This window comes from Mustela putorius, unplaced genomic scaffold (genome assembly GCF_011764305.1).
Source record: "Mustela putorius furo isolate JIRA1106 unplaced genomic scaffold, ASM1176430v1.1 tig00000281_pilon_pilon_pilon, whole genome shotgun sequence".
In the NCBI taxonomy this organism is placed as follows: Eukaryota; Metazoa; Chordata; class Mammalia; order Carnivora; family Mustelidae; genus Mustela; species Mustela putorius.
Genome location: NW_025421343.1, coordinates 18,214,804 through 18,236,862, shown reverse-complemented (window position 1 = coordinate 18,236,862; position 22,059 = coordinate 18,214,804). Strand labels below are relative to the sequence as shown.

Sequence of the window (22,059 nt, the reverse complement as noted above, 5' to 3'; positions counted from 1 at the left end):
CATGAGCACAAATAAGGAAAGGCTGTGAGGGACACAGTAAGAACTGCGTACAAAGTGCAACACTTGCCTGTTTCCCAGTATGAAATTGTCGGGCTTAATGTCTCCGTGAATAATCTCACAGTCGTGCACTTGCTGAATCATGCAGAGCATTCTGATCGCGAAGGACAGGACCAGAGCTTGTGGCATCACTTTTTCTGGGGTGTTTTTATAGAGGTTAATAGCATTCTAGAAAGAACACAGAAGGGAATCCTGAACTGGTCTCCCAGGACAGAGGAGCTCTCGAGTCAAGGGCTTTGCTCTCACCCCTCACCCACCACTCCAATAGAAGCTCCAGCTACAGAAGGTATGTGCCAGGCACCAGCCAACGATGGCCTTCAAGCTCCTGTTCGCATCATCATGATGAATACACTTACTAGCAACGTGCCATAGCTGTAGAGATCCCCTACTAATACACTGCCGTTCTGGAAGAAGTGGGCGGAATAGAATTTGATGAACATGTGTCGCATGCTTGGCTTCAGTCTCTCCATCAGCTGGGTCCCAATGTAGAACTCCCAGGGGTTGGCGGGCTTCTGGACCTGCAAATCAGGTGTGTGACATTCACATCCAGCCTCATGTTCTGGAAAAAGATAGTCAGAAAGCAACTTCCACCCCAATAAAAAATGTGGGGTAGAAAGTGATGACAAAGGGCGCCTGGGTGGCTCAGTGGGTTAAGCTGCTGCCTTCGGCTCAGGTCATGATCTCAGGGTCCTGGGATCGAGTCCTGCATTGGGCTCTCTGCTCAGCGGGGAGCCTGCTTCGTCCTTTCTCTCTCTGCCTGCCTCTCTGCCTACTTGTGATCTCTCTCTGTCAAATAAATAAATAAAATCTTTAAAAAAAAAAAAAAGTGATGACAAGCTAGGGACTGTTGCTCAAATATGCGACTTGCTGTGAGATCATTTCTGTGGCAAGACCCTTCTAAATCCTTGCCATATGGCTTTTGTTTCTTAATCGTGGACTCTAGACCTCAGTGAAATCACCATTGTCTTGAAAAAGAAAAAAGAGGCTGACAAACTCGAGTTCTAAAATTCATTTCTATACTATACAATGAAGCCCTCAGATTATTTACCTTTAAAACGAATTTCTGTTTATTTTTTATATCATTCACCTCTCCATGGGTAACTTCATAGACCTGGGCAAAGGCCCCTTCTCCAAGAAGGTGATCGACATAGACCAGCAAGGAACCTGGAAGACAGAAGAGTCAAAATGAAAAAAAAGGGCTGAAAACATTATTTCTGGTAAATTTTGTATTTGTAGGATTTTATTGGTGTTCACTTGCTTTAATAAATACAAATGGATATAGCTCCCTCCGGAGATATTTTTCTTCTTAAATGAGTTAAATACTGCTACAAAACAGCTCCCCTTGGTAAATGATGGGCCAGGGGAACAGAAACAGCACTACTGGGTGCCAGGCCTGCCACTGAATGGCAGGAACGGGGCAGACATCCTCTCTTCACCAACAGTCTCATACCAAAGGCATAATGCCTGTGCTGTCTACTTGCCAAGACTGTTGTAACGTTTGAAAGCACACACAAAGATCCTCTGTAAAGTGCTGCACAAAGCTCTACCGTATGCCTTTGGAAACCTCAAGTATTTTACACGTGGATAAAAAGGGCAAAGTATAATCGCACCAGTATTTTTAGCAGAATAATTACAATTTTTTATTCATGTAAAAATTTTATTTTAGAGGAGTTTTCAATTGGGGCACCTGGGTGGCTCAGTCATTAAGTGGCTGCCTTGGACTGAGGTCATGTTCCCAGGGTCCTGGGTTCGAGCCCCACATCGGGCTCCCTGCTTGGCAGGAAGCCTGCTTCTTCCTCTCCCACTCCCCCTGCTTGTGTTCCCTCTCACTGTCTCTCTCTGTCAAATAAATAATAATAATAAAAAAGAATAGTTTTCAATCTACTGAAGAGTTACAAAGACAGTAGAGTTTCTGTTTGCTCTGTACCCAGTTTTTCTTTACCGTTAGCATTTAATAACCATGGTGCCTTTGTCGTAAAGATAGAACACACAATGGTAGGTTCCTACCATATCTGGATTTCACTAGCTTTTCCTTACTGTTTCAGGACAAATCCATCAAGTCTCATTGGTCTCCTCCACTAAACTGTAACAGTTTTAAACTTTTCTTTTAGGTGACCATGACAGTTCCAAGTATTAGATCAGTTGTAGAATATCCTTCAAACTCAACTTGTCCTGCTATTTTTAATAACAGTGGCATGCTTGGTTTGGGGAGAAAGACCACTGATATCAAGTTGTAACCGATTTTAAGTAATTAAAAAAAAAAATCCACGTGTTCAAAATCAAGTTTAAAAAAAGTAGACTTCTGGTTTCTAGTTTGGCACGTTAAGGAGATTGGAAGTCATCTCTCTACCCCCACAGTAAAAACAAAACAAAACAAAACAAACTGAAAATCAACATGTCTTCAAAGATCCACTAAAGAACTGAAGTCAAAGGGCAAACTGTGGCCTCTGAAACTGGGGAGACAGACCTGTGGATACTAAGAATCACAGCTTGCCAGACAGAAGCCCAGGAGCAGAAGCCACCACTGGAGCCAGTATCAGAGGGATTATGACACAACTAACACCTCAGATCTCATTTAAGGACAAGACTGAAGGGAAACCCAAAGCTAACAGGGGAGACAGAAATAAGGGCACGAATGGAAGGTTTAGCCTCTACATTGAAAAGAAATAATAAACAAAGCCTAATCTCAAGCCAGATAAATCTTACATTAGAGGCCTTTTTTATCTTAGTTCCTTTTACCCAGTGGATCAGGTCTGGCTTCTAACAAAAACGACAAAGTATACTGAAAGACAAAAAACACAGCTTGAAGACACAGAGCAAGTATCAGAGCCAGACACAGATATAGCAAAGGTTTTGGAATTATAAGACCAGGAATTTTTAAAAAAAATTATGATTAATATGCTAAGGGTTGTAATGAGAAAAGGATAAAATGCAAGAACAGATGGGAAATGTAGGCAGACAAATAGAAACTCTGAGAACGAATCAAAAGTGCTAGGAAAAAAGCCCACTATGACAGAAACGAAGATGTTCTTTGGTGACCTCTGCAATAGGCTGTACATGGCTGGGAAAAGAATTGTCAGCTTGTAGAATGTCAACAGAAACTTCCAAAACTGATCTGCAAAGAGGAAAAAAAAAATTTAAAAGATAGAAAAGAATGTTCAAGAGTTGTGGGACAATTACAATAGGCGTGACATATATGTAATGGGAATATTAGAAGGCAGAAGAAAACGAGAAAGGAATAGAAAAAATATTTAGAGTAATAATAGTTGGGAAATTTCCAAAATTAATGACAGACACCAAATCAAGGATCTAAGAACCTCAGAAAACACAAAGCAGGAAATATAGCCCAAAATCTATACCTAGGCAAGTAGTATTCAAACTGCAGAAAATAAGACAAGAAAAAAAAATATCAAAAGGTGCCAGAATAAAACCACTTACCTATAGAGAAGCAAGAAGAATGACATTGACTTCTCTGGAAACCACACAAACAAGAAGAGAATGGAGTAAGTGTTAAAAGGAAAAACGACCATGCAAAAATTCTGTACCCAGCGAAATTATCCCTTCAAAAGTAAAGAAATAAAGACTTGCTTACACAAAGATTAAGGGAATCTGTCACCAGTAACCCTGACTTGCAAGAAATGTTAAAAGAAGTTTTTCAGAGAGATGGACAAGGAGATAGACAAGAAACTCAGATCAGAAGAGTGCAGGAAAAAGTAATAAATTAAGATAAAATCTTTTCTTTTCTTATTCTTAATTGATCTAACAGATAAATGTTCTAAACAATAATTGCTACAATTTAAGTACAGCTTAGGATAAGTGAAATGAGTGACAGGATGGTTATAAGGGATAGGAGGGAAGAATGGGTAAAATTCTCTTATAAGGTACCTGGCATCCCCTGTGAAGTGTTACAGTGTTTTTTGAAGGTGGACCTGGATTCATTCTAAATGTATACTGCGAACTCTGGGGCAACTATGAAAAACAGTAGAAAATGAGGTATAACTGAAATGCTAACAGGGAAAATGAAATAATAGAAACACTCAATTAACACCAGAGAAGACAGAGTCAGCCTGGATGGCTCTGGAGGAGATTATGCTGAGTGAAATTAGCCAAGCAGAGAGAGTCAATTATCATGTGGTTTTGCTTATTTGTGGAGCATAAGGAATAACACGGAGGACATGGGGAGATGGAAAGGAGAGGGAGTTGAGGGAAATCGGAGGGGGAGAGGAATCACGAGAGACTGTGGACTCTGAGAAACAAACTGAGGGTTTTGGAGGGGAGGGGGTGAGAGGTTGGGTGAGCCTGGTGGTGGGTATTATGGAGGGCATCTCTCTATTTGTCAAATAAATTTTTAAAAAATCTTTAAAAAAAAAAAGGAAGAAAGAGGAGAAGAAAATAAAGGAAACAAAGAACAAGGGCAATGAATAGAAAACAGTAACGAATATTACCAGCTATATTGGTAATATTTCCAAGTATCAGTAGACTAAATATACCAATGAAAACAGAAACTATCATGGTAGATAAAAATACAAGACCCAGCTATATGTTGTCTATGAGAAAAACACCTTAAAGACATATATAGATGAAAAGTAAAGGGAGGAAGTAAAATGGAGGAAGATATGACATGTTAAGATTAATAAACAGGGATAACTATACTAATTTCAGACAGAGCAGACATCAGAGCAAGGAAAATTATCAGGCATAAAAAGGGGTATTAGATAATGACAAAGGATCAATTTTCCAAAAAGGTATAACAATCCTTAATGTATATTACCTCACCACAGAGCATCGATGTACTGAGGCAAAACTTGACAGAACTGCAAGGAGAACAGATGAATGCACCATTCTAGTTGGAGACTGTTACACCCTTTTATCAGTAATTGACAGACCCAACAGGCAAAAAAATCAGTAAGGGCTTGACTGACTTAAACAGCAGCACTAATCAACTGGATCTAATTAACATTTATAATTCATTTAATTCATTTAACAACAGCAGACTATACATTCCTTTGAAGCTCACTTGGTGAGTGTTCCATAATACTCACCAAGACAGACCATTCTGGGCCATAAAACACACATTTACTGAATTAAAAAAACAAAACAAAAACAAAGAAATCATGAAAAGTATGTACTCCAACCAGAGTGGAATTAAACTAGTAATCAATAACAGAAAAGATAGCTGGAAAACCCCCAAATACTTGGAGATTAAAAAACAGATGTTAAAATAACACATCAATCAAAGAAGAAATCTTCGGAGAAATTTTAAAATATTGAACAAGAAGAAAATGAAAACACAATTTATTAAAATTGTGGGGTACCTCAAAAGCAGTGCTTAGGGGGAAATTTATAGGATTAAATGCATACGTTAGAAAGAAGATCTAAAATCAATAATTTTAGTTTCCACCTTAGGAAGCTAGAAAAAGAACAAATTAAATCCAAAGTAAGCAGAGGAAAAAAATAATCAGAGCAGGCAAAACAAAACAAAACAAAAAAAAACAAAAAAGAAAAAAATTGTCCAATTAAGACTAAAAATACTAGAGCACATATCAGTGAAATTGAAAACAGAACATCAACAGAGACTATCAATGAAACAAAAAGTTCATTCTTTGAAAAAGATCAATAAAACCCCTAAGTCCCTACCAGGCGACCTAAGAATAAAAGGGAAAGGACATAAAATACTAATATTAGAAATGAAAGAGAGGACATTACTACAGATCCCATGAATTAAAAATATAATAAGGGAATACTATGAACAATTCTGTGCCCACAAATTTGATTACCTACATGAAACAGACCAATTCCTTGAAAGACATCTTCTACCAAAATTCACATAGGAATATGAGAAAAGAAATCAAATCATTGGGGCGCCTGGGTGGCTCAGTGGGTTAGGCCGCTGCCTTCGGCACGGGTCATGATCTCAGGGTCCTGGGATCGAGCCCGGCGTCGGGCTCTCTGCTCCGCGGGGAGCCTGCTTCCCTCTCTCTCTCTCTCTCTCTGCCTGCCTGCCTCTCTGCCTACGTGTGATCTCTGTATGTCAAATAAATAAATAAAATCTTAAAAAAAAAAAAAGAAATCAAATCATTAATAGCTTTCCTAAACAGAAAGCACCACGACCAGATGGGTCCACTGGTGAATTCTACCAAATATTCAAGGAAGAAATTATACCAATTCTCCACAATCTCTTTCAGAGGACAGAAGCAGAATGAGTACTTCCCAACCCCTTCTATGAGGCCAGCATTACCCTAATACCAAAAACCAGACAGATAATACTACAAGAAAACTACAGAGCAGTATCTCTTATTAACATATATCTAAAAATCCTCAACAAAATATTAGCAAATAAAATCCAAAACAAGTATAAAAAAGTTATTTACCATAACCAAATGGGATTTAATCCAGGTATGCAAGCCTGGTTCAACATTCAAAAATCAATTAATGAATCTGTCACATGAACAGACTAAAAAGAAAAATCATATGATCTTATCCTATGAAACAGAAAAAATGTTTGATAAAATCCAACACCCATGATAACTTTCTGCAAACTAGGAATAGAGGAAAACTTTCTCAACTTGATAAAGAACATCTACAAAAAACTTAACAGCTAACATTATACTTAATGGGGGGCGGGGAAACTAGATAAATGTTTTCTCACTAAGATTGGGAACAAGGCAAGAATTTCTCCTCTCACCAGTCCTAATCAACATTGTACTGGAAGTCCTGCCTAATGCAATAAAACAAGAAAATAAAATAAAAGGTATACAGATTGGGAAGGAAAAAACAAAATAGTCCTTGTAGAAGACAGCATGGTCTAGCCAGAAAATGCCAAAGAATCGACAACAAAACCCTCCTGAATTAATACATGATAATAGCAAGGTTGCAGGATACAAGGTCAATATATAAGTCAAATGCTTTCCCATGTACCAGAAATTAGTAAGTGAAATTTGAAATTTAAAAAACACAATACCACTTATGTTAGCATCCTCCAAACTGAAATAACTTGGGTATAAATCTAATAAAATACACATAAGATCTATAAAAGGAAAACTATAAAACTTTGATTTTAAAAAATCAAAGAAGATCTAAATAGAGATATTCCATGTTTATGGAGAGGAAGGCACAATATTGTCAAGATGGCATGTTTTCCCAAGTTGGTCTATAGATTCAATGGAATTCCAATCAAAATCCCTGCAAGTTATCTTGTGGTTATTGACAAACTGATTTTAAAGGTAATGTGGAAAGGCAAAATGCACAAGTTAGAAGGCTGACATTATCCAATATCAAGACTTACTATCAAAGCTACTGTAATCAGAACAGTGTGATATAGGTAAATAGATAATTCAGTAACGAAAGGATAGCCTTTTCAATAAATGCTGATGGAACAGGTGGACATCAACATGCAAAAATGGATCTAGACACAGAACTTACACCTTTCAGGAAAGGTTAACTTGAAATGGATCATACACATGAATGTAAAACATGAAACTATAAAATCTCTAAAAGGTAACAGAATAGCTAGGGGACATTAGGTTTGCAGATGATGTCTTACACACAACACCAAAACATGGTCCATGGAAGAAATGAATTGCTCAAAATTTAAAAACATCTGTTCTGCAAAAGACACAGTTAATTGAAGGAAAAGACAAGCCAAAGACTGAGTTACTATCTTTTCCAAACACTTACCTGATAAAAGTTATCCAAAATACACAACAAACTCTTGAAATTCAATTAGGAAAACAGGGGAAAAAATTCAGAATTAAGAAATCAATCAACCTGATTTTTAAAAAATGGGCAAGAGATCTGAGTATATATTTCACCAAAAAAGATACACAGGTGGCAAATAAAGATGAAAAAAATGTACATCATCATATGTAATTAGGGAATTGCAAATGAAAAACAATAATGAAATACCATTACGCATCTATTACAGCAGCCAAAACCCAAATTGCTGACAACACCAGATGATGGTGAGGATATGGAGTAACAGAGCTCGCCTTCATTGCTGGTGGGAATACAAAATGGCAGTTTGGCGGTTTCTTACAGAAGTAAACATATGCTCCCCTGTTTCAGCCATCACAATATCCTTGATATTTATCCAAATGACTTGAAAACTTCTGTCCACACAAAAACTGCCTACGGGTCTTACAAAACTTGGAAGCAACCAAGATGTCCTTCAATAGGTGAACAGATGAACTGTGGTACATGTGCACAATGGAATATTTCCCAGCGATGGTGAAGATAGAGCTTTCAAGTCATGAAAAGACCTGGAGGAATCTTAAATGTGTATTGCTGAGTGAAAGAAGCCAATGTGAAAAGCTTGCATATTGTGTCTTTACAACTATCTGACATTCTGGAAAAGGCAAAACTATGGAGACAGGAGTAAAAAGATTAGTGCTTGTCAGGGTTTTAGGTAGAGGGCAGGCCTGATGAGTAGATGGAACACTGGGGATTTGGGGGGGCAGGGAAACTACTCTTGATGATTCCGTAATGATGGATGCCAGCCATTATACATTTGTCAAATCCTACAGACCGTACAAAGAATGAACCTGAATGTAAACTGTGGACTTTAGTTAATAATAATGTATTAATGTTAGTTCATGAACTTTAACAAATGTACCACACTAATGCAAGCTGTCAATAGGAGAAGCTGTGTGTGTGTGTGTGCGTGCATGTGTGCGTATGTATAAATTATCTTGCAAGAAGTCTTGCTTCCACTGTTATTTATATCCACCCTGTTAACCATTTTTCTCAGTTTTGAGTATGCTTCAAGGGTTCTCTAGAAACAGCACTGAATATGAGTATATGTTATCTTCCCCCTTTTAAGAAATATAAGACAGCATATAATACTAGTGTGCCCATAACAACATGTTTTGGACATCATTCCCTATCAGTACAGAGCAAGCTATATTTTACTGTACAGGTATCCCTTTATTTATTTAAGCAGTCCCCCAAAGACACTTATGTTGTTTCCAATCTACTGTTTTTACATGCACATATGTCATTTTGAATGTATACAAGCGTATCAGCAGGAAATTCTTAAAAACAGATGTCTAAAACTATGCATTTTTTACTTTGATAGATATTACCAACTTGTCCTTTATAAGTAATAGTCCCAACAGGAATCAAAATCCGACAGTCATGGCTTAACAAAATGTTTTCAGCTTAGTACTACAGATAATCTATAACTCTTTACTTGAGGGAAGTGGCGTACATAGGTGGTACCAGAAGAAGAATCACATATGCATAAATTACCATCGACTTTCTACATAGAAGCAAGAGATAAAAATTTTTTACCCATATAGTCCTTACCCAGTTGAAACTCAGTCTTGGGCTTGATGGCTGGAAGTTTACACTGCCATTCATAAGTATTTGGATAGGATCTCACCGGCTTAGAAAGCTCAGATAAAAGTTTGAGAATCAACGTATCATCCCATGGATTCTCAACAGTCAAGTCTTAAAAGAAATGGGAACATAAAAAAGAAAATGAACTCAGTACCCAAGAATTTTCCCAAAGAAATTACAGATAAAACAAGTAGAGACATTCACTAAATAAGATTTCAAAAGCCTTATCTTTAAAAGAGCATTGATTCAAATAATAACCATTTGCAAAAATCAAAATGGCTAGTGATACACAATTCATTGTTATTTTAGATCAACATTTAGTTGTGAGAAAGGAAATGAACCCCAAAAGCATCTGTTCCACTTGCCTGGAACTGCTAGATTCTGCCTTTAACATAATTATGTCTTAAAGGCCGACCTGGATATCAGTTAGTTCTAACATCTCCCACTTCTATCTACAAAATACAAGGACTTTCAATACTTATATTATCTATGAGGAATTTGGATGCATGAGAGGTACTTTGGGTTCACAAAAAAGAAATCATTTCTAAAAAAGAATAAAGTTTCTGCTCAGTTTAGCATGCTATAAAAATTATTTTAGTGGTAGTTTTTGAAGACTAATCCAGCATGATTGACATTTACGTAGTGTTAAGTGTATGTAGGACCCTGTTCTGAGTAGTTTATGTTTAATAATCTACTTGGTCCTTATAAGAAGACTCTGAAGTAGGATCATCACCCCTCCTCCATAGAAAAGGAACGAGAGCCACAGAGAACTGAAATGATTTTGGCCATGATCACATGACTGCCTAAAGTGGAGCTAGGATTAGAACCTCGTCAGTCTTCAGAGTCTGTATTCTAAACCATGATGCAAGACTACCTAAGACTGTTCCCGTGTAACTAGGGGAAAGGAGTTAAGCCCTGAGCTGCTTACTTGGCTGGAAAATGGGGGTACCTGTCTTAAATTCAATGCCTGCCATAGTAGCCCCTCCAGTTCTAACTCCCTCCTCCAATGGTAGTGATTCTGATACTTTCTCAAATTAAAACAAATTAATTTGCCCTTCCACTGCTCTATGTTGTGTCACACTATGATCTAGTTTGCAAGTTTTGTCTGAACTTGTATTCTACTCAATGACATTCAAGTCCCTGCTCTTTGAGCTTCTTCCACAAAACAGCTTTTACTAGGCTATTGTCCTGATTCGGGGACACAATTAAGACTGAACATCTGTTCGTACTTGAAGCGTTGACATTCTCAAGTGAACTAGTCTGCGTCCGTTCTGCTTGGTGCCCGGCACCAGCGCCGGGTGGATCTTCTGCGACGGTGAGGTTAGTGTCCGTGAGTTTACAAGCCTCGAGGCTCTGTGCCACCTCACTGGCCAGCACACCACCTGCTGCAGGCTGGCTCCCACGGAGCAAGGATGCTGAAGATATGTCTGCAGGGAATGCGGCTTCTGGGGTTTTCTCTTGAATTGAGCTGGATGTGTTAAAGGGATAGACAAGAGGAGACAAAACCCATGATTACAAGTCTATTGGATGTGATCACATGAAAAAGTCCCACAAAAGTTTCCTTTTCATTCTATAAATGACATTTCAAAACTGCCTTACAAAGAGTTGATCAAAGCATTTTCTTCAAACAAATACATGCAAATACCTAGCCAGTACAGTATGAATAGAGATAAAATCAAAGACATGGTAACACAGTCAATAAATAGGCAAGCTAAAACAATGTATATTCTTTGATGGGAAACATTGGGATGGGTGGGTTTATTTCCCCAAGATGTCATCAAGCTGGGAATCAAGACTGAATATTGAACTCTATCCCAAAACAGCTTCTTGTATAGCACTGAAACAGATAGAAAATGTCATAATCCAGCAACCTAACAGTTTCTTTCTCTATACACACATACATAGTTGATTTGTATTATTTAGGGATCCCATATTTGTGTATTTGCCTATGTGCTAAAACTCATTTGTGATCTCTAAAATCAATTTTCATAGCGCTTCTGCAGACATGCAGGATGTTGAGAACGTGTCACCCAACATACACACTCCCGGAAATGGAATAAGGCAATGCTCTGTGTTCTCATGTCAGCTTGCACACTGTAAACCAGTGTCCTTTCACAGTATGTTTAGTAATATATTTTTCTGTGTTTTTGTGATTTTACCGTTTAAGACGTCCCTCTAAGTGCAGTGCTAAAGTGGCTAGTGTTCCTAAGGTTGAGAAGGCCGCAATGTGTCTTACAGAGAAAATATGTATTAGATAAGCTGCATTCAGGTATGAGTTTTAGTGCTGTTGGCCCTGAGTTCAATGCCAATGAATCAACCATAATTTATTAAATTAAGGTGTCTCTAAACAAAATGTTGTGAACAGAGGCTTGCAGGAACCAAACTAGGAACGATGGTTCAGTGTTGGGAAACTCAGAGTTTGCACTGACTTTATACAAAAGAATGAGTGCAAACAGTAAGATTCGACTATGTACGTATCTCCACACACATCAACTCTCCTCCACCTCTATGCCCACACATACACCAACACATGTATAAGTATGCACCACTATAAAAATACACATGTACATGCAACTTCCTGTTGCATTCTTACTACTTGACAGGCATTTTTTCTGGAAGGAATTTTTTTGAAAACAAATTAGGTTTGGAATAATTTCAGACTTAAAGAAATGTTGCAAAGATCATAGAAAATTCCCATATACTCCTCACCCAATTTCCTCAAATGTTATCAGCTCACGTGACAGCAGATCCTCTGTCAAAACCAGTAAACCAACATTTGTCGTAGTACTCTTAACTAACCTTGAAACTTCAGTTGGATTTCACACAGGGCCCTTTATTTGCTCCCGGATCTAATCGTGGATACCATGTTGTATTCAAGTTACTTACGCCTCTTTACACCCTTCTCATTGGTGATTCTAAGTGTTTCCTACTTTCTCCTACTTTCCCAAGACCTTGTCAGTTTTGAGGAGTACCAGCCAGGTATTTTGTAGAGTGTCCCTTAATTTGGGTTCCTTTGATGCTTCCCTCATGACTAGACTGTGAAGAATGTTTCAGAGGTCAAGTACCCTTCTCAATGCATAACTATCATGAGCTGTCACTGCGAAATTAACCTTGATCATTTGGTAAATGTGGCATCTGCTAGGTTTCTCCATAGTCCTATCATGGATTTTAGTCACTACCTGTCATTTAATTCAGTGGGTGTATGCTGGAATAGAATAATTCCTGGTTCTTTCATATTAAAAATACTTTCAATATTTTAATTAATCAATTTTCTGTTCAGCCATTTCATATAGGAGGAGGACACGAGTAAGTCCTCCCTCTTCAGATCATGGCAATTTTAATCTATCCCACAAGCATAGCCAACAAAATCTATTATTGGGAGAAAATGTGGTAGTCAAATGGGAGTATTTTCAATGCTTGATATTACAACAAATCAGATATCAGGGGTATTCATGCACACAGAAACAATTATTTTCAAACATATATAAATTGTTCCTAGCTGAGTATCCAAATTACTGTGAGTGTATAAGTTATCAGTAAAACCCTTCTCCCTTCTCCATGAGAATTTGAGTTTTGGTTACTTTTTTAGCTCTTCTCTCCTGAAAACTGGAAAGCTCAGAGTTTCATTGTCACTACGGCTTATGGTGAACAATGACCATGACTGGAACTGTGTGCTGGACTGAGAGGATTAGAAATACATGCTGGGAATCCACAGGCTCAGGCTTCAGGTATGAGGACCTTAGTAATGGGCCTATTCTTTGTGGGGACACGGGAATCTAAATCTGTAGTTTGCGAGAGCCACTGACACCCACAGAAATAAGGTTTCTAACTAGGGAAACTTCTGTACCTTGGTCCTAAGGGTTTCCTTGTAACTTAATTATCTCATGCGGGTCAAAGATGATAGTGTCTTGGATAGTTATTTCCCTGACAACTGATTTTTGTCCTATATATTTCTATGTTAATCTTCTGCCAAGTGTGGCTTATGGTTTATGACTCTTGTGAGTCAAAAGTTTAGTCACATGTAGAAGATTCCTCGTGGAAGGTAACAGACTGCCTATCGGGCAGAATTTTAAATTAAAGGCAACTTCTGCTCATCTGCATTGATTGTATTATTAGGAAGTTAAGTATTTTCTATATGCTTATTTATTTATTTATTTATTTATTTTTGTAAATTCTGCTCAGGTCTTTCATCCAATGGGGTCTTAGTTTAAGAAGAGGTCTTTGATAACAAGAGGCAGTACAACATAGTTGTGAGAGCAAGGCTTCCGAAATTAGAAATGTGGGTTGAAATTACAGTGCTGCAAATTAGAAGTTGTATGACTTTAGGTCATTTCTTAACTCTCTAGACCTGGTTTCCTCATCTGTAATGGTGGGAAAGAATAGTTCCTACAACTAAATTTACTGTAAGGATTAATTATAGGATACAGTACATAAAAAGTATCAGCATTACAATGGAATATAACAAATAGTCAAACGATTACAGCCACTTTCAGTGTCTGTTACATTAACCAAACTTTCAAATACGATGGAATTTTACTTCTGCAAAGCCCTCATCTATGCTATGCCCCCATTTTGTATCAATACCTAAGAGGCTTAAACATTCTACTGTCTTCCTCTTGAAAAAAAAAAAAAATGATTGCTTTTCTCAATTAGAATGGGTATAAAGAAACAAGTATGTGTTTGCTCACTTCTGCAGTAGTCTTTACACTTTTACTTTGGCTGGTAAGAGTTAAGTGCAGTTCTGTTCTCAAAATGAGTAGAAGTCAGTCACAGGAGCTACTCCCACCGAGACTCTCTGCAACCCCAGCTGCTTCTCTCACTGCCCGGATGGACCCAGGGTTTAGGTTTATCACTGTGTAGCTATAGAGAGTAGCTTCTGGCTTATACCTGCAAGTCAATGAGACCTCATTTGCCTCGAAGGGTTGGAATTAGGTATTCTGTTATATCCTCAAAGCAAAGCCAGAGTGACAGTGGACTGACAGAACCACACCCGCCCTCACATACCTGAACTTTCTGTCTTTTGAGGGTTCTCCCACGTTTTCTTCACAAGAATCCAGAGTCACATGGACGTACTCTTTTGCAACCACATTTTCTGAAATATATAGAAAATAAGACACAGATATTATGCATGCAAATGATTTCATATGGCTATAAAGTCCAGAATTTCTCTTACATTGACTTTCATTATAATTTCAGAATGGTGTTCCATGATAAATTGTTCCATAATATTTTTAAAATGGGAAAAAAATTACTAAAAAACTTTTTTAGTAATTTTTTACTAAATTATTTATAATTATAAATTATTTGTGAGCATTTCAATTTTTTACTAAATTATTATTTATAAAATTATAAATTATTTGTGAGCATTTCAACTTTGCACATTCAATCCTTCAAGAGAAAAGAGTCCAAAGGGTGGCAGGACTGCTGTGGGCAGGATGAGCCCCCTGTGGAGGTTTCAGGTAGGGGCAGAGGACGCACCCTGCTTTAGAAGAACCTGAGGACAAGGACGTGGAGAGTGAAACACTGAAATGCATCTGGAGGGCAGAGATGTGGGTGTCTTTCTGTCTGACTGCTTTATTTAGTCAGTTAGTGTTAAGTTGATTAAACTGGTTTAGAGTGTTTACATCAGGAAGATACCTGATAATACTAACCACCACTCTCTTTAACTAAAAACAAATCAACAAATAAAAACTATCTACAGAAAGACAAACTAGTAAGAAATGTGGAGTGTGGGACGTCTGGGTCTATCAGTTAAGCATCTGCCTTCGGCTCAGGTTATGATCTCAGAGTCCTGAGATGAAGCCCCGCATTAGGCTCCTTGCTCAGCAGAAAGCCTGCTTCTCCCTCTTCCTCTGCCTGCTGCTCTGCCAACTTGTACTCTCTACTTCTCTGTCAAATAAATAAATAAAATCTTAGGAAAAAAAGAAACGTGGACTATTTATATATGACTGATATATATATATGGCAAAGCCAAGTATTACACTGGGCTAAAGTTTTTCAGATATTGCATCACCAAACAGGTGCTAAAACTTTTTAGAACTAGAACATTAGCTCCTATTTATCTAACCAAAGTGCAAATACTCCAAGAATAGCCAATATTGACTCTGAAAGACTCGACTGATTAAACTTGTTTTCCCAAATTCCAACCGAACTCTCCTTTAAAATATAGAAATTCTAGAAAGTTAATATACTGGGTTAGTTCTTTAAAAAATTTTTTTTACTCCTCAGTTAAAAATTTTTAGGTCTATAGGCTGAGACTTCACATTAAAATATGCTTCCGTGTAGGGGAGTGAAATTCTTTGACAATTCTTTCATTGCATTGCTTTGAGGAACAATTACTAGTTTTAATAAAAAAGTGTCAACAGTGACGGAATTTGGCTAGTAAAAACCTCATCAGAATGGTAAAGTGGTCCTTAATTGTCGATATAGTTTGTAGGTTGGTACTTAATAGGTAATAATTATCTGTGCTCAATGACAATGTCATCTATTAACATTTAATTCAGATAAAGATCTTTGATATGCGAGTGTTAGGTTTAGGGGAAATAAGAACTATCTGTGCATTTTATCATTACTCTCTTGAAGTCAGTCACTAAAAAAAAAAAAATGTTTTTCCTGAGTGTAGTACAACTCCAAAGTAATAGAATCTGTAGACACATACCAAGGACTGAAATTTGCTATTTGCTACTCTTAAAATACAAATGTTCGTTACTTTTTGCATTCAGGTAACTTGTCTGTCATGGCCATTTTGTTTGTAGTAAACGTAACATCCACCTATCTCCTGTACAGATGGGTTGGACTTGGCATATCTGCCTCTGAAGGCTTCTGTAGGTTTTTTTCCTGTTCTACCGATAATCTCAGTTACTAAGTTTCTAAAATGCGCAGGCTTTCAGAAAACAGAATGTCAAAAGAAAAAGATCATACATGTAATAATAGAGTGAATGGATTTTAAGTTTCCTCTGGATGATCTTTAAACTTCCATTTAGAATTTCCAAGAAGAAAGCCGTAATCCTGAAAGAACTGAAGTTGGCAGAAGACAAGACACTCCAGTGGTGTGTCACACACCTTTATCCTCCAGAGAAGGCCCTGTGTCCGCGGGTGGTTTGTGGAAAGGTGTGGATGCAAGCTGTGCGGCAGCCGTGAAGTGTCCTGGGCTCTTCGGACTGGGCGCCAGGGTTCTATTGCAGCGGACACCCCAGACGGTTGAGTCATCCAAAAACTCTTCAGCGTGAGGTACTTCCTACAACACAAGATGAACTGGAAAAAAAGCAACAATCTCCCCATTTTGTCATTTAACTCTTTGATACTGCTTAAGATGAAAAAAAAAAATGAGGAATTAAAGAGGAAACAGATGTCACCTCTGGTTAACACAAAGTCAAGGACACCAGGGTTCTGTTCATCTCCCCAGAAGTGGGACATTTCATCTTTAACACAACCCAGTGCAGTCACACTGTATTCAAGGGTCGCATTTTATTTTTCAAGTTTTACTCTTTTTAATTTGAAAATTCTAGACTTGGAGTCATGAAGACCGTGCAGAGAACCCACACGCACTTTGTCAAACTCCCTCTGACGGTAACACCTTACGGAATCCTGGTGCATTTGTAACTACTAAACAATCCTACCAACTCTGGACACTGCTTGGATTTCATCCTTTTCCCACTCAGGTCCCTTCCTTGTTTCAGGGTCCAGTCCCGGATGCCATGTTGTTTAGTCCTCATGTCTCATTGGGTCCCTCAGACCTGCCAGCTGATTGGTCTGTCCCAGTCTTTCTCACACAGACATTTTTGAATACTGGTCAGGAACTGTGTGGAAACTCTCTCCCCTTTAGGGTTAAATTTTGGCCTTTTCTCATGTTTAGACTGGGGTTATAGATTTTGGGGAAGAATATCAGGGATATAGCTCCCCTTATTAGGTCTCATTAGGGGAGACATGATATGAACACAACTTATAACTGATGAGGTTAACCAAGCACCTGGTGAAGGTGGTATGTGCCAGGTTTCTCCTCTGGAAGGACCTATTTTTCTCATTCCCGACCCTTATTTGTCAGAAGCAGGGGATAATATAGCCTATACTCGAAAGGAGGTAAACTGAGATCCATCTCCTGAGAGAGGGCTATCAAAGAATTTGTGGACAGATGTTAAAACAACTACAGTAATAATTTGGGTGAGATACTACAAGGTCATACAAATATTCTCTTTCTTCCTAAAGTTTCACTTACTAATTTTAGTATTCCCTGTGGAGTTTGCCTAGAATAATGATTACTGTGGTGTTCTAATGGCAATTTTCTATTATCACTCATTCCTTCCACATTTATTACCTGCAAGGTAATAAATCACGTTCTTCTGTAAGGAAGGTTTATTTTGTCCTCTCTCCCATTTGTTTATATGAATAAGGATATTTATTTTATTTCTTGGGTTATAATCCAATACTACCTTATTCTACTTATTTTCTTGTTGGAATTATATCAGGTTTGGCCAGGGGTTTATTCAGGGTTCCCTCCTGAATTTGTTATGTCATCTTTTTTTTTTTTTTTTTAAACACTTCCTTACTTTCTGACACCACAGGATGCTCTAGGCTCATCTTGTATTTTCCTTTTTTAACTCCAGAATAAGCTATTTCTCCAGAAACTAAATGGTCAAGTTTTAGAGTCTATATACAAAGACAGAAACTGCTAAGTCAAAATTACGCTTGGCAAAACTCTTCAGTTGCCAATAAAATGCCACCCATGGTTTTTATACATAGTGCAAAGTTTTTACGTAGCCACCCTATCTCTTCCAACTCTGGAAGAAAAATTGGCTGTTTGTTTCTTCAGGTGGACGCAGGATAAAGCAATCGGCTTGTACATAGGGACAGGAGACAAAAAAATCACCGTGGCTTTTTGGTCAAAACATATCTGGTTGAATAGTTCAGTGAAATGCATCTACTAATTGATGCACTGTACCTGAAATCCAGTCCATTATTTGGAAGTTTTTGAGAAGGTCAAAAAGTTCATCTGAAGGATTAGTGAGCTGAGTGATAAATTATTCAGAAGAATCCACTGTGGAACTAAAATTATGAGCCAGGGTTTAGCACAGCTCTTCAGCACTAATCTCTGACCCATCCCAGTCAGAGGACCAAGCCGGGGTGAGTGGAGAGAAAGCACACCACACGGTAACACTCAGGGTTAGAGGGGAAGCTGCCCACGGGCTGGACACAATGGCTGCCATGACAGAAGAATGCTGTGGGCCGGCCAACTGCTGACACTCGTCTGCTGAGTTATGCTGATGATGGACGAGTCCAGTGTAATTCAGACTTGGTGGGTTTTCTAATATTCCATTGTAGGCCTCGCTTTTTGAGTTGAGGAAAATATATCCCCCAATCATTCCTCCTGCCACAAGGAAAGGTTCTTTGAAGGCCAGGATCCTATCACTTTTCAGTTTCTACATCTATCACAGTGTATGATACATAAAAGATACTCGAATAATTACAGAATAATGTTTCCCCAAACCCACTCTTCACATAGCATTGTATTTTTCAGCACAATTTTACATATACTATCTCATTTGATTGGCATATCACTTGGTTAAATGAAGGAGAGAGTTGTTAAGACCCATTTCATGGATGAAGCAGTGATTTACCTACATTGGGTTTTGAAGGAAATCTGCTTACAGAGCGTTCTCCAAACGTCCTGGCTCCTGCAGGTTTATTTTTAGGCTGTGGTAATCTAAGGAAAGATTTATAAAATTATAAATTATAAAATAGGCTAAAGGAAATACTATCATATAAATGAGACTCTTAGGAACATTCTCCACTTACTTAATTAGTTAATATTTACATACACATTCCTTACGTTTATAGTAGTTGCAGGAAAACTGAGTGCAAACAGAATAACTTGACTGTGTATATAAAAACAAATCTACAGCACCTTAACGGAGGGTGGAAAAATAGAAAATCTCTACTACACTGAGTTATAAATTTTAGGAATAAGAAAAGAGGTAAGGCCATGGCCGATAGCACATCATGGATACCATACATTTTATTTCTGATCTCTAGGCCTAGGTTTAGCTATGGAATTTCCCTCTGAGAGCTGGTCAGACTGTTTCCTTTCTGCTTCAGTAGGAATCTCTTCTATGCCATGATACTCTTAATTCATACTGACTTCTTTTTTTCCATGGTTTAAACTGCAAGCTAAAAATTCCTGGGGCTACCTACACTACTCCCACATCTGGCTCCCTAAGGTAATGTCTTTCAGCTTAAAACATCTCTCTGCAGCATGACCCAATATAAAAGTCACTTCCTTTTTCTGTATCAGTCCCGTAAATATAAACAGCAGGTACGGATACCTGTACTGGTAAATTCATTCACCCTTAATATGATTTCAAATCCATGGAATCCCTCAGTTCTCTCATCCTTTGTAACCACACTGTTTTCCTGGCAACACAGGCTTTTGCTGTGTGGGAGATCTGCTTTCCTGTAACTCCTGTGTGATAATGTAGATCTGGAGGAGGACTTGAGCAACCAGCTTTCCCATCACACGGTTAAAAGGCTTGCCAACGGCAGAACTGGCCCTGGGACCGAGACCATTTAGTCAGCAGGTCACATTTTCTCACTACCTTGAGTCCCAGAGGAAGCTCTGTAGCACTGCCTGCCAACCCACCATATCTCTTCTAACACCGGAAGAAACACTGGCTGGTCATTTCTTCAGGTAGACATGGGGTAAAGAAATAACTCAATGATTCTTTACCCATAATTTTCTTTGTTTCCATCTTCGAACACAGGAAAAGTAGATGTCAAAGAAGAGATGATCTTATTGACTCCCCAAGCCCCAGAAGACCTTGCATTTTCTGCATTGGAGTGAAAAGCAGAATTTTACTGTTGTATTAGGAAAAAAACCAGTATACTTGATGCTAAACTTCCCCTACAAATAAGAAAATGAAATAAGAGCTTTCAGAAAAGAACTGATACATTTTTCAAGTACTAGTCCCTTTGTAGTGAGTTGAAGTGACCTAACCACGGTCACAGGGTTTAACTCTCAAGCCTCTAGGTCTTGAGTTCCTGCCACACATGAAGCCCAGTGTTCATCATTCTCCTAAAACACTGCACTTGTCACCTGACTCACTGAAAAAAGCTCTTCTTTGGCCTTATTTCCCATTTCCTGTAAGAAAAAAATTAACCTGTTAACTTTATATTCCAAGGCCTCCCGAGTCTAATGATCCTATTTATCTTTATCATGATCTCTCTGGCTTCCAGCATAAAACCGGAGACTCTATAAACAAACGTGGGTTCCACCCATGCCATTCCTCTACTGGGCAAAGCACAAGTCATGCCTCAAGTGTTCAGGTTTTCTTGGCCATCCCTTATGCACCAGGATTTTGTCCTTCTGTAGCACTTATTCTTATTATTTTAAAGGTTTTATTTATTTGACAGAGAGAGAGAGACAACAAGAGAGGGAACACAAGTGGAGGGAGTGGGAGGGGGGAGGCAGGCTTCCAGCTGAGCAGGGAGCCCGATGTAGGCATTGACCCCAGGACCCTGGGATTATGACCTGAGCCAAAGGGGGATGCTTAATGGCTGAGCCCGCCCCTTAGCACTTATTTTTTAAGAAACAAATCTATGACATACTGAGTACCTTTTCAAACATGGTCGTATTTTTTTACTTCACTACCCTTCTGTGACAAGCTAACCAAGGGGAGGACAACTTCTGTATAATCCTTGCTATTTCCTGTGGCAACCACCTGCAATGCCTGCACTTAGTAGCGTTTAAATAAATTATTACTTTGAATAAATGAATAAATAAATAAATAATTACTTTGAAACTGGGCCTCAAAAGCATCTTCATTTTGGTCTAGAGATGGCCATTCATCTTTGTCATCAGAAATATCAGGAAGTGTAGGAGCCTGAAACATATTCATGATGAAACCTTAGAAGAATAAAGAGAGTCACTGTAAACATGATTGCAAAAGCGCTTTCATTAATTTGTTGCCAGATGCTACACATTCAAACCAAAGGCTTTACCTAATGCTTCCTTTGTGTGCACGGTGGGTGACGGCTGCACCCTGGATGGGGTCGCCTGAACCATTCCCAACGACGTGTTTGGAGTTGTGTGAAAAGAGCCTGTGTTAACAACCTTATGTGTTTCAGATCCTATGGGGAAAAAAAATTACTAGTAGAGGAATCAGAAATTTAAAAGGCACACAAATTAAAGAGATTTAATTACAATGAAAATGTTTTATAATTACTGATAATAATAAGGACTTCTATTATTACTGCGGTTATATCACTTTCATTTTTATTTTTATAACAACAGCCCCACGAGGTCGGTAAGGTAGAATCCTCTTACGGAAAAGGAAATCAAAGTTCAAAGAGATTAAGTGGCTTGGTCTGAGATCATTATCAAATTAGCGGGTTGTCATAAATAGCACCCTTCACTCCACTATATCCCCAGAAATACATGTTAGTAATAGTCACACCGTGAATCTTAAGACTGGCCTTCCATGTTATTCAGCTGGAGTCCAGAAAAAGGCAACAAGTCCCCACAAAACCCAGGCCCTGTCCACTCAGACCTCATCTTCCTCCTTCTTTGATTCACTCCAGCTGCCTGGGCCTCTTCGCTGTGCTTAGACGCCTTCCAGCCGAGTCCCACCTCGGGGCTCTGCACTCGTTCATCCCTTCTGCTGAAACAGGTGGGTC

The 22,059-nt window shown here is 38.4% G+C and overlaps 1 protein-coding gene and 1 non-coding gene across 2 annotated transcripts in view; both read right to left on the bottom strand.

Annotated features, from left to right (window-relative positions):
• Positions 1–22,059, bottom strand: part of BUB1 (BUB1 mitotic checkpoint serine/threonine kinase) — a 44,012-nt gene that overhangs the window by 2,705 nt on the left and 19,248 nt on the right. Inside the window, exons 12-22 of the mRNA XM_045079147.1 lie at positions 21,385–21,513; positions 21,179–21,289; positions 20,114–20,213; positions 19,012–19,093; positions 16,456–16,630; positions 14,398–14,485; positions 10,623–10,861; positions 9,361–9,504; positions 1,106–1,221; positions 414–575; positions 68–225 (exon numbers count right to left, since the gene is read on the bottom strand). Of these exons, the coding sequence (XP_044935082.1) occupies positions 68–225; positions 414–575; positions 1,106–1,221; positions 9,361–9,504; positions 10,623–10,861; positions 14,398–14,485; positions 16,456–16,630; positions 19,012–19,093; positions 20,114–20,213; positions 21,179–21,289; positions 21,385–21,513 (1,504 nt within the window). The remainder of the gene's footprint in view (positions 1–67; positions 226–413; positions 576–1,105; positions 1,222–9,360; positions 9,505–10,622; positions 10,862–14,397; positions 14,486–16,455; positions 16,631–19,011; positions 19,094–20,113; positions 20,214–21,178; positions 21,290–21,384; positions 21,514–22,059) is intronic.
• On the bottom strand, positions 12,660–12,799 carry LOC123391831. Its single transcript, XR_006606545.1, has one exon. It is a non-coding gene; the product is annotated as a small nucleolar RNA SNORA29 (small nucleolar RNA).